Consider the following 16,143-nt stretch of genomic DNA (forward strand, 5'->3'; position numbering starts at 1 on the left):
TTATACTTTACTTAACAGTAAATGAACGGTTGGTTTAGCGTCGGTTACAAACTATAAAATCGAAGCCGATCAATATCTCTGATTTTTTTTTTGAATGGAAAAAAAAAAATACCTCTGATTTTTTGGATTTAAAAATAAAAATTGTACAGAGCCATATTTTGTAAACTACGATACGATTTATATTCAAATTTTTGGGAGGGGTTTTTTGCTGAGCCCTAATTCTCACTCTCTTTAATTCCCCTCTCTTTTAAATTTTGTTTCTCATGAAACTCTTCTTCAAACGCCATTGCACATCTCTGTCTCACACACACAACACACACTGCCTCCAAACACCATCCCAGCTCATCCACCTCTGCAAATCTGGCCCCCTCTCCGACGCAATCAAGCTCCTCAACTCCATAAACTCCTCAAATTCAACCCCCCTTCACGATGCCGTTTCGAAGCCGATACTATACGCCACCGTCGTGCATTCCTGCACGCGATCGCTCCACCTCGCCGCCGGCATGCAGCTCCACTGCCACCTCATCAAGTCCGGCCTCGAAGCCGACCGCTTCGTCGGCAACAGCCTCCTCTCCCTCTACTTCAAGCTCGCCTCCGATTTCAGCGACGCGCGCAGATTATTCGACGGATTGCGCTACAAGGATGTCGTATCGTGGAGCTCGATGATATCGGGGTACATTCGCGCGGGGAAATCGAGGAAATCCGTCGAATTGTATCTGGAAATGCTGGATGCTGGGATTGAACCGAACGCTTTCACTCTTTCTGCGGTGATCAAGGCGTGTTCGGCGATTCTAGGGTTTAAATTGGGGAAATGCCTGCACGGAGCTGTGGTGAGGTGTGGATTTGGGGGTAATGAGGTGATCGTTGCGGCTCTGATTGATATGTATGGGAGAAATGGCGAAGCGAGTGCCGCCTGCAAACTGTTTGACGAAATGCCTGACCCGGATTCCGTTTGTTGCACCTCGGTGATCTCGGCGCTCACGAGGTGTGATTTGTATCTCGAGGCTCTGGTGATGTTCAATTCAATGCGTAAGAAGTTTGGATTCATGCCGGATTGTTTCACTTTTGGGAGCGCTCTAACAGCATTGGGAAATCTTGAGAGGTTGAAGCAGGGTCGAGAAGTTCACGCCTTGGCTGCGACGGGGGGTTTCGCTGCTGATGTTTTCGTAGGTGGTAGTTTAGTCGACATGTACGCGAAATGTGGGGCGCTGGAGGATTCACGCCGTGTTCTCGATGGAATGCCGAGGAAAAACTCTGTTTCTTGGTGTGCTCTGCTTGGTGGTTATTGCAGGAAGGGCGAATTTGGGGCTGTTGTCGAGGTGTTTAGAGGCATGGAGAAGGATCTTTACAGCTTCGGAACTGTTCTTCGCGCCTGTGCTGGTTTGGCCGCTGAGAAGCTCGGGATGGAGGTGCACTGCCAGTACCTGAGACGAGGCAGCTGGAGAGACGTCGTGGTGGAGTCAGCTCTCATAGATCTATACGCCAAATGTGGTCGAGTTGATTTTGCTTATAGAGTTTTCTTGAAGATGGATGTGAAGAATCTGATCACTTGGAACTCGATGATTGGTGGCTTTGCACAGAACGGGAGAGGCGGAGAAGCTGTGCGGATTTTTGATCAGATGATTGAAGAGGGGGTTAAGCCTGACTGCATAAGCTTCATTGAAGTTCTCTTTGCTTGCAGCCATGGTGGCTTGGTTGACGAGGGCCGGAGGTACTTCGCCTCAATGTGGAATAACTATGGGATGAAGCCGGAGATTGAACACTACAGTTGTATGGTTGATCTCTTGGGCCGTTCTGGGGAGATAGAGGAAGCCGAGGATTTGATTGTGGGCTCGGGATTTGGGAATGAACCCACGCTTTGGGCTGCTCTGCTCAGTGCTTGTGGTTCCACGTTGAGCCCTGGTGTTGCAGAGCGCGTTGCTAAGAAACTGATCGGGTTGAAGCCGGATTGTCACTTGAGTTATGTGCATTTGGCTAATGTGTATAGGAGTGTTGGGAGGTGGAAAGAGTCTCATGAGATTTGGAAGCAGATGAAGGATAGAGGTGTGAAGAAATTGCCAGGAATGAGTTGGATTGATAGAAGCAGCTCAAATCCATCCATGAATGTGTGAGTTTTTTTTATGTATGAATAGAGAGAAAGCAATTTTGATGATTTGGGTTCTCTTCATTGTTGTTTGTGTGGAGTTTGAGCCTTGATTTGTGGGAGATGTTAGTTTGAGTGTTGATCATTTTGATGGAAAGTTGGGATTATGTGGCGAAAATATATAATTTTTTTTTTACTTGGGGGGAGTTGGGGGAGTAGTGGGGTTTGAACCCGGAACCTCACTGTTCACACACAGGAGGTCGCACCGCTTGGTGTCCCCTTGGAGACTTGTGGCGAAAATATTCATAACAAGATTTAACTTTTTTGCAAGATTATGAAACTTAGTTTGATTCTTACCTTTTCCATTCAATATTTGTGTTCATGAATTGAAGCTACTTAGTTTAAGCATGGAGATGGATCATCTCACTTTGAGTTCAATTTTATCTTATATGAGGACCTAATTTTTAACATAATCAAAGTGACTTATTTTACATAACTAATTTTTAAATGAAATGAAGTCCAAAGACCTAACAAAAATACATTTTTTTTAAATGGATAGTCAATATATATATAGAGTCGATTGCTTAATGCTTCATCCATCCACAAAGAGTGTGTTTATTATTGTTTTCGTCTGTCCACAAAGAGTGTTCATTTTAAAAACTCTTTCTTATATTTTAAATCTCATTCATACTCAATATTTACACAATACCACGCCTTGTATAATTTAATCATATATTTCAATCATTTTATTAAAACTGGTGCCCTCAACTCCACCACACATTCTTTATAAACGGAGAGAATAATAAATGAATTTTGCACTATTTTAATTCATTTTGCACGTGAACTTTAAAATTTATTGCACTATAAAAAGATTATTAAGTCCAATCCTCAAATCGGAAGTGACACCACACATACTAGTGACAATTTTTTTTTTCTATCATTGAGATGCTCTGATGTATATATATGTTGTCAAAAAAAAAACTTACAAATAATAGTTCATATTAAGTAGTCATTGATTTAATAAAGAGGTATTATTGTCAAATATATAAAGTGGGAAGAATCACACGTACGTAACCTTTTTAAACCTTTGGTGTAAAAATCATTTAAGTGAAAAATTGTGAAAGTCATTTAAGTGAAAAATTGTGAGGTGGCATGTTTCCATTCTATTAAGATTAAAATCATTTACCCTAATCATAAATAAGCATTTAGGCTGATACACAGCCGCCGCTTTTCTTCTTTGAGCCAGTTCCGCCGCAGTCTCTGAAATTCTGGTTTTATTAATCGTCTGACAATTCCATGTCATATTTTCAGCAACTTAAAAGATGTCAGCTTCTCATTTGGGGTTTATGAAATTTTTGACAAAATTAAACCACCTATTAAATTCATGGAGAAACCAGAAACGAATGCAAAGTTCATGAGTTTTAATGTAATCAACCCTTAAAGTTAAATGTATATACAAGAATCTACATTTTGTGCTACAAATTGACACAAAATCTTCAACAATAATTGCTAGATATATTTCAATTTCATCAAGATTCAAGATCAACACCACTTTCACAATCTGTAAACTGTTGAGCTAGAGGAATACCTGTTTCATCATCTTCACTTCCGCAATCTGCTACCTCAGCCTTAGCAGCAAGCTTCATCTCTCGTGTGATCAACTCCGCGAGATCGGGTCGTTCCGCGTTCTTGTAAGCCTTGACCACTGCCTTCACCAACGCCTCACTAGGCGCGATCTCCCCGTGTTTCAACTAGGAGTGGGATGATACGATATACCTTATTAAATCGACCATACCTTATACCTTACTTTTACCTCCGGTATGGAGAAAATTCATACATTTACCTTACCTTTACCTACGGTATACCTTAAATACGGTATGGAGAATATACAAAATCTTTACCGTACCTTTATATCGGTATACCTTACCGAATTTTGGTATACCGCACTTTAACGGTATACAGTAATATCAATATTAATTATAACTATGCTATTATATACATAGATGTTACACGTCAGATGTATAATTTATTGTAGAACAATAATCTTAGTTATATAGTACTCTCTCCGTCCCAAACGAAATGTCCTGTTTCCTTTTTTGGCAATACACACTCTTTATGCACATTTCTTAATCTCCGTGCCGAAAAGAAATAGGACATTTCGTTTGGAACAGAGGGAGTATATTATAACTATGTTATGATATCAATATAAATAATTCAGTTATATTAATTATATAACTTACATACTATATTATATTTTATTCACTTTTATATCATTTGATGATATTTATATTCGCATACTTGTATAATAAATAATTCATGTAATATATAGTAAATTATATAGATGTTATAAGTTACATATAATTTATATGTTAGACGTAATATTATGTATAATATAATACTAATATTATAACTATGCTATTATATATGTAACTATTATAAGTTAGATGTATAATCTATTGTAAAACAATAATTTTAGTTATATATTATAACTATATACTATAATATCAAAATAAATAATTTTATTTTATTGTATGACTTTTACTATATACTATACTTTATTTATTTTTGTATCATTTGATGATATTAATAAATTCATGTACAATTGTATATATTCACATAATATAGATTATATACATCATTTTATAAAATTAATAAATATTTTTAAAAATATAAACATAAAAATATATATTATATATTTTAAAACTATAGATTTTGATACGATATATACCGCGATTTTCGGTATACCAATATATACGGACAACTGCAGTATATCAGAATAAGGTATTGTACCTTATTACCGGTATACCGAATATTAAGGTATACCAGAATAAGGTATGATACCGCATCACCGGTATATACAGTAATATTCGGTATACCAGTAATACGGTATTATATCGTGTTTCGGTATATACCTTTAATACGGTATTTATTGATTTTTTCGGTATACACCGGTATACCGCGGTATTTGGAAAATCCATACCTTTACCTTACCGTAAATCTTCAGTACGGTATCATACCTTACCAAAAAAATCGGTATACCTTAAATTCGATATTTTACGGTATTTTACGGTACGGTATGACCGGTATACCGAGTTTTCGTTATATTTTCCCAGCCCTAGTTTCAACTGGTTGTGTACACGCTTCGCCCCCTCGATCATCCCAGCCTTCCCGTAACAAAGCACAAGATAGATCAAGGTCACAATGTAGGGATCGACCCCTTCATCCCGCATCCTCATCAACATCTTCAACGTGTTGTCTACCTTCGCAGCGTTGTAAGACTCGATCTCCCTCAACCTTACTTCCTCTTCCCTAAAGATCCCACACCATTCGAGTGCGTAGACATGCAACCCTACAATGGAGAAAATAGTGGTCACCACTGCCTGCTTGGCAAACGGCCTCTTCTTGTGGTAGGAGCCTTTGATATCGCGCACTGTCTTAGCTGGGACGCCTCCCATCTTCAAGACCGTGAACAGGACCTTGAATGTCTTCTCGTTCGGGGCAATGTTCCCAACCACCACCATCTCGTGCAGCAGCTTGCCACACTCGACCTGCTGGCCGTGTGCAGCATAGAAGGCCATGACTTTGTTGTAGCCAACACAGTCTCTCAATAAGCCCGACTGCTTCATCTCCTCCGCGACCTCAATGGCTGAGTCGAGCATCCACATGTTCTTGTAGACGAGAATCATGGTCGCAAAGGTAACCCCATCAGCCAAATCTCTCTCTCTCAGATGATCATACATCGCCTCTGCCTCAGAGAGCATTCCTTCCCAATTCAGCGTACACATTGAGCATGCTGTTAGATGCTACAATATCAGGCTCCCCCTTGAACGCCTTCAACCTCTCGTACATCCCCTTCGCCCCCTCTACGGACCTGATTCTACCATAAGCCTTCATCATGGAAGTCAAGATCACTTGGTTAGGTGAAATCCCAGAAGCCTCCATGGCCTTGAAACACTCATTTGCTTCCTCAAACTTGCCATCCTCTGCAAACGTATCAATCAACGAGCCATACACAATTTTGTTAGGTTTCGCATCCAACAGCAACATCTGTTGCAACAAATCAACTACATTAGAGAAGCTCTTCTTCTCTGCAAAACTAGCAATCACAGCAGAGAACGTTGAGCACGAAGGCTTGAGCCTTCCATCCATCATTTCATTCAACAATTCCCTAGCTTTATCCTCTAAACCACCTGCAGCAAGCATTTGGAGATCGAGTTGTACGTGCACTCATCCGGCCACGGCCCTTGTTTCCTCATGCTCTTGAAAAGTGAAATCGCTTTGTGATACATTTGAGCCTTACCATAAGCTTTAATCATCACATTATACTTCAAAACATCCCTCTTCTTCCCAAATCCATCTCTTTCGCCACAAAACAAAGCCTCAGCTTCAACCCAAAGTCCATTCTCAGCATAAACATTAATGATAGCTGCATATATCCTCGACGAAAGGCCACCACTTGACTGAGACCTCGCAATCAACCACTTGACCCTCTCATGCCTTCCAACACCAACATTAGGGATGGCAATCTACCCGCGGGTAGTGGATATCCGTGAAAACTCGAACCCATTAGGGTGGGTTTGGATACCATTTGATATCCACGGATAGTTTCGTGGGTACAATTCACTATCCATTTAGTTCGTGGGTATGGGTTTGGATACTTACTATCCATACCCGCGAAACCCGTTTACCCGCGAAAAATACCCGCCAATTACCCGTCAATTATCCGTCAATTACCCGTCAAATATCCACAAAAAATTCTATAAAATATGGGCTTTAAATACATATTTTGAGATTATGGGCTAGTATTTTATATTTTAAAATAGGCCCAAACAATAAGGCCCAAAGTCTAATACTGAGCTAAATGAAAGAATGGAAGCTTTTGGACTTGTCTTGAAGATGAAGAAAGAGTTCAATGAAGAGGGTTCTATTTCTACTGTCGAGCAATTATAGACATTGTTCTTTGTTGGATTTTATATTTTAGTTGATGAATTTGAACATTGTTCTTGGTGAATTTGAATTTAAACATTGTTCTTTGTGGATTTGAACTATGCTATTTGTGTTGATTTTTTTTTTTCTATTAAATTTGTTGTAAATTTATATTTAAATTCTATTTCGTGGGTATCCAACGGATAGTGGGTATCCGGCGGATAGCGGGTATCCGTCGGATAGTGGGTGACGGATACCCGTCGGATAGCGGGTTTCACGGATACCCGACGGGTAGCGGGTATCCGCGGGTAGCGGGTTTGGATACCATTTGATATCCATGGATAGTTTCGTGGGTAGCAACCACTATCCATTTAGTTCGTGGGTATGGGTATGGGTATGGATAGTCACTATCCGTACCCGTCGTACCCGATTGCCATCCCTAACCAACATACATCTTAGCAAGCAATGGTAGAGAGCTCCCATCAATGCAATTCTCGAATCTCTCCATTTCTCGAATCACAGATTCGACTTCTTCAACCATATTTCGTTCAGTCAATATCTTGATCACAGCTCTATGCGTTTCATCATCGGGGAAAAGACCAACCTCCCTAATCTTCCTAAAGCACTCTAGGGCTGCATCTATATCCCCTAAATCAGCATACATCTTAAGAAAAATGTTATACGTCTTTGTGTCCGGCTTAATACATCCTTCCTTCATTGCATCAAGCAAAGCCTCAGCCTCAGACAAATGCCCCTCACTCCCACAGATGAAGATCATCGTGTTAAATGTGAAAAAATCCAATGCCACACCAGCCTTCAACATATCAGAGAAGACACCCACAGCCTCCTCCAAACGCCCTGCCTTCCCATACAAATCTATGAGCGTGTCATAAGTAGTCGTGAGGCGTGGCTTCCTCACATCACCAAAATCAGAACAAGACCGTGATCTCCCCCCACTCCGGAAAAGCTCAGTCAGCAAGAATTGTTTCAAACTCATCATAACTTCCTCATCACCATCAATATCATGATCATCCAACTCAACTCTCCCAACACACCAATCCTTATAGAATCTATCCGCCCTATCAAACTCCCCCGCGTCCTTCAACACCTTCACGACAGTGGACATCGTCACCTCATCCGGGAAAAGCCCCATCAACTTCATGTGCTTGATCCACAAAAGGGCCTCCTTCACCAACCTCTGTTAGTCAAAGGGCTAGTGCATAGCTCTACCAAGCATTTAATGCTTCTACAATTTTTCCTTCAAGATTTGCGGCAATACAATGTATTTCAACATTTGCTGCAACAATACTATTCATATGGAGACTAACACTATTCCAGTTTTTTTGCTATAAATTGAAGTGCTTCACAGCAGGTTGAGACCATCCCAACACCACCTAGCAGAAGTGTTATTTGCTAGAGAGAGAGAGAGAAAAATCTTGTGAGAGAAAACTTCAGTGTGGAAGTTATACACGAGTGATAAAAGTGGTTTGAGAGATAGCCTCTGCGTAGGCAGATACAAAATACAGTGTGGTATTTTTGTTGTAATCCTCCTTTTGAGATTCTCTAATATATTGATGTGGGTCCGTGGACGTAGGCAATTTGGCCGAACCACGTTAAAAATATCGGTGTCATTTTTTGTCGTTTCATATCGGTCGATATCTAAAATATTGCGTCACACTAGATCCAAGGCGGAATTAGTTGCGTCTAATTTCCCAACAACTGGAATCAGAGCCACGTTGGTGGCGAAAATATTTTTTCTTGCGCTGGTACTATTCACGTGAATAGTGAATTCATGAATAGTAAATTTGCGAACAGTGTTTCGTGCGCAAACAGTCGGTAATTATTCTTTTAAAATTCTTAGTATGCTCTGTGGTTGCAGTGTAAACTGAACCTCCACATCAGAAATGAATTTTTTGAGAAAATTATCGTGTTTTCTGATCGAGTGGGAGCAATGTCGACAGACGATAAAATTTCCAAAATTTATAAATTCAATGGTGTGAATTTTGGATTTTGGAAAATGCAAATGGAGGATTACTTGTATCAAAAGGACCTGTATAAGCCCTTGAAAGAAAATCCAGAAGACATGAAGGAGGACGAGTGTGAGGTGCTTGATCGAAAGGCACTCGGCACAATCAGACTGACCTTGTCAAAGTCAGTCGCCTTCAATATAAAACATGAGAAGACAACAGCGTCTCTCATGAAAGCTCTATCCAGCATGTACGAGCATCCATCTGCAGCAAATAAAGTTCATTTGATCAAGAAATTGTTCAATATGAAAATGACAGAAAGCGGAAGATTTGGAGAACATTTGAACGAGTTCAACGAAGTGACGGACCAACTTACAACGGTGGACATCAAATTTGATGATGATGTCCGGGCTTTGTTAATACTTGGGCAGTTACCTGAGAGCTGGAATGGCACAGTTACGACCATTAGCAATTCTGCTGGTAAGTCCAAAATGAAGTTCGATGATGTCGTGAGCATGATCTTAACCGAGGAGATCAGGAGGCAGTCAGATATAGCCTCCACTTCAGGTGCCGCTTTAAATGCAGAAAGCAGAGGCAGAAACTTAAACAGAAGTCAAGGGCGTCGACAGAGCAAGTCAAGGAATGGCAGGCAGAGCTCCAGGATCCACAAGAATTCCAACAAATCAAAGTCTGTCGAATGTTGGAACTGTGGTCAGGTCGGACACTACAGAACGCAATGTAAAGTACCTTCAAAAGGAAACGAGAAAATGACCGAAGCCAATGTTGTGGCTGAAGAAGAAGGCGATGCCTTGATATGCTCCATGGAGAAAAGGGCCGAGTATTAGGTCATAGACTCTGGAGCATCTTTCCATGCCACGTCGAATCGAAATTCCTTCATAAATTACATGTCGGGAAATTTTGGAGAAGTATATCTTGGAGATGATCATCCATGCAGCGTGGTGGGCATAGGAGAAGTACAGATCAAACTCAATGGATCTGTATGGAAATTGAAAGACGTGAGACACATTCCAGAGTTGAGGAAGAACTTGATCTCTGTCAAGCAATTGTCAAGAGAAGGATGTGATACACACTTCTCAACTGATTATTGGAAAATCACTAAGGGCGCAATGATTCTTGCACGTGGCAAGGATACTGGCAGCCTATACACAACGATGAATGCGTGTGTGACAATTGCAGTTGCTGATAGCAAGAAGAATGCAAATTTGTGGCACCAAAGACTTGGGCACATGAGCCAGAAAAGGCTCAAGTATATGCATTCGAAAGGGAAACTACCAGAGCTTCAGTCTGTTGATATAGACTTTTGCGAAAGTTGTATCTTCGGGAAGCAGAAGAGGGTGAGTTTCAATACCATTGGTAGAACTCCGAAGTAAGTAAAGCTTGAATTAGTCCACACAGATGTTTGGGGCCCAGCACCAGTTTCATCCATTGGCGGAAAGTCTTACTTTGTGACTTTCATCGATGACCACTCGAGAAAGGTGTGGGTTTACTTCTTGAGACACAAGTCAGAGGTGTTTGAGGCATTCAAGAAGTGGAAGGCCATGGTGGAGAATGAAACTGGCTTACGGATAAAGAAGTTGAGATCCGATAATGGTGGAGAATACGAAGATATGGCGTTCAAGAAATTTTGTTACCAGGACGGCATCAAGTTAGAGAGGACGTTGCCAGGGACACCACAACAAAATGGAGTTGCAGAACGTATGAACCGGACGTTGACAGAAAGAGCTAGGAGCATGAGGATACATGCAGGACTGCTAACACAATTTTGGGCAGAAGTTGTCAACACAGCGACATATCTCATTAACCATGGGCCATCTGTACCATTGGAGTACAGAATACCTGAGGAAGTTTGGAGCGGCAAAGAAAATAAACTTTCTCACTTGAAAGTATTTGGCTGTGTCGCGTATGTACACATTAGTGATAATGCCAGAAGTAAGCTCGACTCCAAATCACTAAAATGTATTTTCATTGGATATGGTGGAGATGAATTCGGGTACCATTTTTGGGATGACAAAAACAGGAAGGTCATTCGAAGCAGGAATGTCATATTCAATGAAAATGTGATGTACAAGGACAGGAATGCAGTGCAGTCCACCGACACAACAAGTGACGATCCAACATACGTTGATCCAGATGTAACTGCAGAGTGTAGTACATCAAAGCAAACAGATGAAGGTTTGCAGACGGAGGAGCCCAACTCTGAGGCTGATCTACCATAGTCTCCAGTTCCAGGAGGTCATCTCGACCTCATGTTCCAAACAGGAAGTACATGAATCACATGTTACTGACCGATGCTGGTGAACCTGAATTCTATGAAGAAGCATGTCAAGTCGGAGATTCTATCAAGTGGGAGCTTGCAATGAAAGAAGAGATAAAATCTCTTATCTCTAATATGACGTGGGAACTAGTTGAGTTGCCCAAAGGAAAGAAAGCTCTACACAACAAATGGGTGTACAGAATCAAAGAAGAGCATGATGGTTCAAAGCGATATAAGGCAAGATTGGTAGTCAAAGGTTTCCAACAGGAAGAAGGAATTGACTACACAGATATCTTTGCTCCGGTTGTAAAGTTGACAACAATCCAATCGCTCCTGAGTATTGTCGCAACGGAGGACTTGCACCTAGAGTAGTTAGATGTGAAAACTGCTTTCCTCAATGGTGACTTAGAGGAGAAAATATACATGCAACAACCAGATAGATTCTCTGTCAAAGGAAAGGATAAACTGGTGTGCAAGTTGAAAAAGAGTCTGTATGGCTTGAAGCAAGCTCCGAAGCAATGGTACAAAAAGTTTGATGGATTCATGCAGAAAAATGGCTACTTGAAGTGTAATGCTGACCATTGTTGTTACTTCAAGAGGTTCGAGTCCAGCTATATCATCTTGCTACTTTATGTTGATGACATGTTAGTAGCCGGCTCAGACTTGAACGAAATCAAGAGTTGAAAAGGCAGCTTTCAGCGGAGTTCGAGATGAAGAACTTAGGAGAAGCAAAGCAAATTCTCGGGATGAGAATTTACAAAGACAAGCAAAAAGGTGTTTTGCAGTTGTCTCAGGCCAAATACGTCGATCGAATCTTGTAAAGATTCAACATGAGCAGTGCTAAGCCGGTTAGCTCAGCATTAGCTAACCATTTCCGCCTATCCAAAGAGCACTCTCCAAAGACTAAGGAGGAAAGAGACTTCATGGCTAAAATTCCTTACGCCTCAGCCATTGGAAGTCTGATGTATGCCATGGTCTGTACTAGACCAGATATCGCTCATGCAGTGGGAGTTGTGAGCAGATTTATGGCAAATCCAGGAAAGCAGCATTGGGAAGCAGTAAAGTGGATATTGAGATATCTACGTGGATCTACTGATAGATGCTTATGCTTTCGAAGAGGTGATGTAGCACTACAAGGTTTTGTAGATGCAAATTTTGCCGGTGAGGTAGATCGCAGGAGAAGCACTACCGGTTATGTCTTTACAGTTGGCACGACTGCTGTTAGTTGGATCTCGCAGATACAAAAGATTGTTGCTTTATCCACTACAGAAGCAGAGTACGTGGCAATCACCGAGGCTAGTAAAGAAATGATCTGGTTACAAGGGTTGTTGGCAGAATTGGGTTTTGATCAGACGAAGAATGTCTTGTACATCGATAGTCAGAGTGCGATACATCTGGCAAAGAATTCAGCATTTCATTCTAGAACGAAGCATATTGGACTTCGTTATCATTTCATCAGATCGTTGTTGGAGGATGAGGTGTTAATACTAGAAAAGATCCAAGGAGCTCAAAATCCAGCTGACATGCTTACAAAGGCAGTAACTATTGATAAATTGAAGCTGTGCTCAACTTCAATTGGTTTGCTAGAATAACAAAGACATAAAGGCTGCTGCGTTGATCAGGGTGTGAAGACAGATTGAAATCAGTCTTCAAGTGGGAGATTGTTAGTCAAAGGGCTAGTGCATAGCTCTACCAAGCATTTAATGCTTCTACAATTTTTCCTTCAAGATTTGCGGCAATACAATGTATTTCAACATTTGCTGCAACAATACTATTCATATGGAGGCTAACACTATTCCAGTTTTTTGGCTATAAATTGAAGTGCTTCGCAGCAACTTGAGACCATCCCAACACAACCAAAACACCACCTAGCAGAAGTGTTATTTGCTAGAGAGAGAGAGAAAAAAATCTTGCGAGAGAAAACTTCAGTGTGGAAGTTATACACGAGTGATAAAAGTGAGTTGAGAGATAGCCTCTGCGTAGGCAGATACAAAATACAGTGTGGTATTTTTGTTGTACTCCTTCTTTTGAGATTCTCTAATATATTGGTGTGGGTCCGTGGACGTAGGCAATTTGGCCGAACCACGTTAAAAATATCGGTGTCATTTTTTGTCATTTCATATCGGTCGATATCTAAAATATTGCGTCACACTAGATCCAGGGCGGAATTAGTTGCGTCTAATTTCCCAACAACCTCGCCTTCCCGTACACATCCAAAAGCATCCCATATGTGTTTTTCGTGGCCACCACGCCCTTCTCCACCATCTCTATCCAACAGAGGCGCAGCTCATCCCATTTCTGAGCCCTACCCAATGCACGAAGCACCACATTGTAATGTATGACATTGGGAGATAATCTTGCTGAGACTTAAACCATTCAAAAACCCTAACTACCTTATCCCACCTACTCTGCTCTTTGAGAATCATTGTCTGCTCCTTGGGACTGAGCTTCCCGCAATAGGAATCAAGGATTCTCTCGACGTCTCTCCCGCCCTCCAACGCCTGCAAAACCGACGGCAAAACGCCTCCGTATTTCTTCTTCTTCTTCTTCTCCCCGTTATTCGCGCTATTGACACGACACTGGAGCTTAAACCCTAGAAAAACCCCATGTAGTGTGGATTTTCTTCTGAGCGTTTGGGATTTTGGGGAAATCGTTGAGATTGAGATGATTTTTGTGAGAATTGAACCCCCAAAACAGCTTAGAATTTGTAGGGGAGCAAAGGGTATGAAGCTTACACGGCGAAGAAGATGAAGCGGAAATTTGTGCTGAAAATTGGAGCTCCGTTGAAGAACCTGTAGACAATTAAAATTGTCGACGAATTAAATAGTGCCATGTGTAAATTCATAGATTAAATATTTAATTATATTTTCTATTTTATTAAATGGGATTTTATTCCTAAATTAAATAGATATATAATTAATATTTAATATAAATGAATTAATGGGCTCACGGACACCTAAAGCCCTAAGGCCCATGCATGGATGCCCAAAACCCATAAAACCCATGAAGCTCATCTCTAAAATCTATAAATAGAAGTATTGGGTGCTCATAAATAACAATTTGAAGGAGTGGAAGATTGATGAGCACAAAGAATTCTCTCTAGTATCACAAGTGGAAGAGGTGGAGAATTTGAGAGTTCAAGTATTCTTCCAAGTATTCAAGTATCTTGAAGAATTCTATCTAGCATTCAAGTCTCCTTTAAATCTTCAATTGTTTGAGTATTCAAATCTTCATGTATCCTTCAAAATCTTCAAGTATTCGAGTATCCTTCAAAATCTTCAAGTATTCAAGTATCTTCAAATCTTCAAGTATTTCTTCAAATCTTCAAGTATTTTTGTGAATCTTTGAAGTGATCTTCAAGTATCCAAAGAAATCAAGTTCAAAAGCTTCAAGGCATTCTTACAAATTCTAAGAATGTTCTCAAATCAAATCAAGTTCAACGTTCAATCCAAAATCATGACTTGAGTCCTTTGGATTGGCGTCATCAAATCAAGTATTTCAAAAATCTTCGAGATTATTCAAGAATCAAATGGAAGAGAAGAATCAGAGGATTAACTAGAGATTGCAACCCGCATAAATCTATCTTTAAATCTATCAAATTATCTTTGTAACGCATTTTGTATTTTATCAAATTGAAATACAAAAATTTGTGTTTACAGAACCACCGCAGCTTTGCAACATCATTTTTCCGCCAACAGTGAGAAATAGGGCGGCAGTCAGCCTGGTAATCACTACTGGCCGTTTGGGCCTAGAATTGAGAGAGACGGCGGCGGGAGTGAAAAGAGTAGGAAAGAGAAATTTAGATTTGAATTTTTCTTGTGTTTTTTCAGGAGAACTAGTACATTCACTCATCCATGCATGACAACGACATTTAGAAAAAAAAACATATATACACATTAAATATAGTTAAAATATAAGTTAATTTTTTTAGAAAATTTTTTTGAAAAAATCTACATCGATTATTCAATAAAAACATATGAATTTTCAATATTTAAAATACCAATTGATTAATTTTAATTGATAATTAGTATAAATATATAAATTCATCAAAAATCAAAAGTAAGTAATGAGTATCTGATAATGATTAAAATATGTATTTCTTGGATTGGGGATCAAAATAAAAGAAAAGGAAAGAAATCACAATCAAACAGGCCTGATTTAGCCCAAACAAGCCTGAACCAGCCCGAACAGAACTGATTCAGCCCAAACAAGTTGTTTAGCCTTAATCAGTCTTGCGCCCTGTCATAGACTCTATCCTTCATCGGATATACCTTACTTTGGAGGCAGCCATATCTCTAAGGCTAAAGATCAACATAAAGAATAGAAGATAAGTATAAAATCTCCTAATTCGAGTATGATTAGGAAGGAACCCTATGCCTATTAGGTTTCTGATTAGATTCATCTATAAATAAGTGTAAATATCTATCATCATCATATACTTTTACGATTACAGTGAGAAACATTGAGATCACCCCGTGGACGTAAATCTTTTCGATCGAACTACGTAAACCTCGTATTCTTTACTGCTTTTCCATATTTTCTGTTACTACTTATTTTTTAGGGCACATCAGTATCATTATGTATCATATAGATATTCTAAAATGTAAAAAATGTACTCCATCCGTTCCCCAAATACTCCCATAATTATTAAGTGTGTATTGATAATGGAGAAAAAAAATGTTATAATTAGTATTGAAAGTGGTAAAAAGGTGTTATGATTAATATTTTAGAATGGTGAAAAATTGAAAATTAAAAATAAATGAAGTACTATTAGTAGTGGGATAATGTTCCATAATTGATAGAAAGTTATTTGAAGGACGTCTCAAAAAAGAAATATAGGAAGTTATTTGGGAAACGAATGGACTATATATAATATATAATATAGGAAAAAT

At 39.8% G+C, this 16,143-nt stretch overlaps 2 protein-coding genes across 2 annotated transcripts; one reads left to right on the forward strand and one right to left on the reverse strand.

The window, feature by feature from the left end:
* The first annotated feature begins 104 nt into the window (after positions 1-104).
* LOC131002423 (pentatricopeptide repeat-containing protein At1g03540) lies at positions 105-2,413 on the forward strand. Its single transcript, XM_057928925.1, has one exon. It carries the CDS (start codon positions 264-266, stop codon positions 2,109-2,111), a length of 1,848 nt encoding a protein of 615 aa, XP_057784908.1. The 5' UTR covers positions 105-263; the 3' UTR covers positions 2,112-2,413.
* Positions 2,414-3,612: 1,199 nt separating this feature from the next.
* On the reverse strand, positions 3,613-14,265 carry LOC131002400 (pentatricopeptide repeat-containing protein At1g73710). Its single transcript, XM_057928901.1, is given in 9 exon segments — positions 3,613-3,834; positions 5,173-5,847; positions 5,849-6,294; positions 6,297-6,580; positions 7,444-8,205; positions 13,446-13,602; positions 13,605-13,846; positions 13,848-14,043; positions 14,244-14,265. Coding segments are annotated over 9 exon segments (3,006 nt in total).
* Between the last annotated feature and the right edge of the window lie 1,878 nt (positions 14,266-16,143).

Source organism: Salvia miltiorrhiza, unplaced genomic scaffold (assembly GCF_028751815.1).
Source record: "Salvia miltiorrhiza cultivar Shanhuang (shh) unplaced genomic scaffold, IMPLAD_Smil_shh fragScaff_scaffold_132_2, whole genome shotgun sequence".
NCBI lineage: Eukaryota > Viridiplantae > Streptophyta > Magnoliopsida > Lamiales > Lamiaceae > Salvia > Salvia miltiorrhiza.

Bases quoted from the DNA above. Each gene is read 5' to 3' on its own strand.
- LOC131002423 (XM_057928925.1), top strand. From the start codon at position 264: ATGAAACTCTTCTTCAAACGCCATTGCACATCTCTGTCTCACACACAC.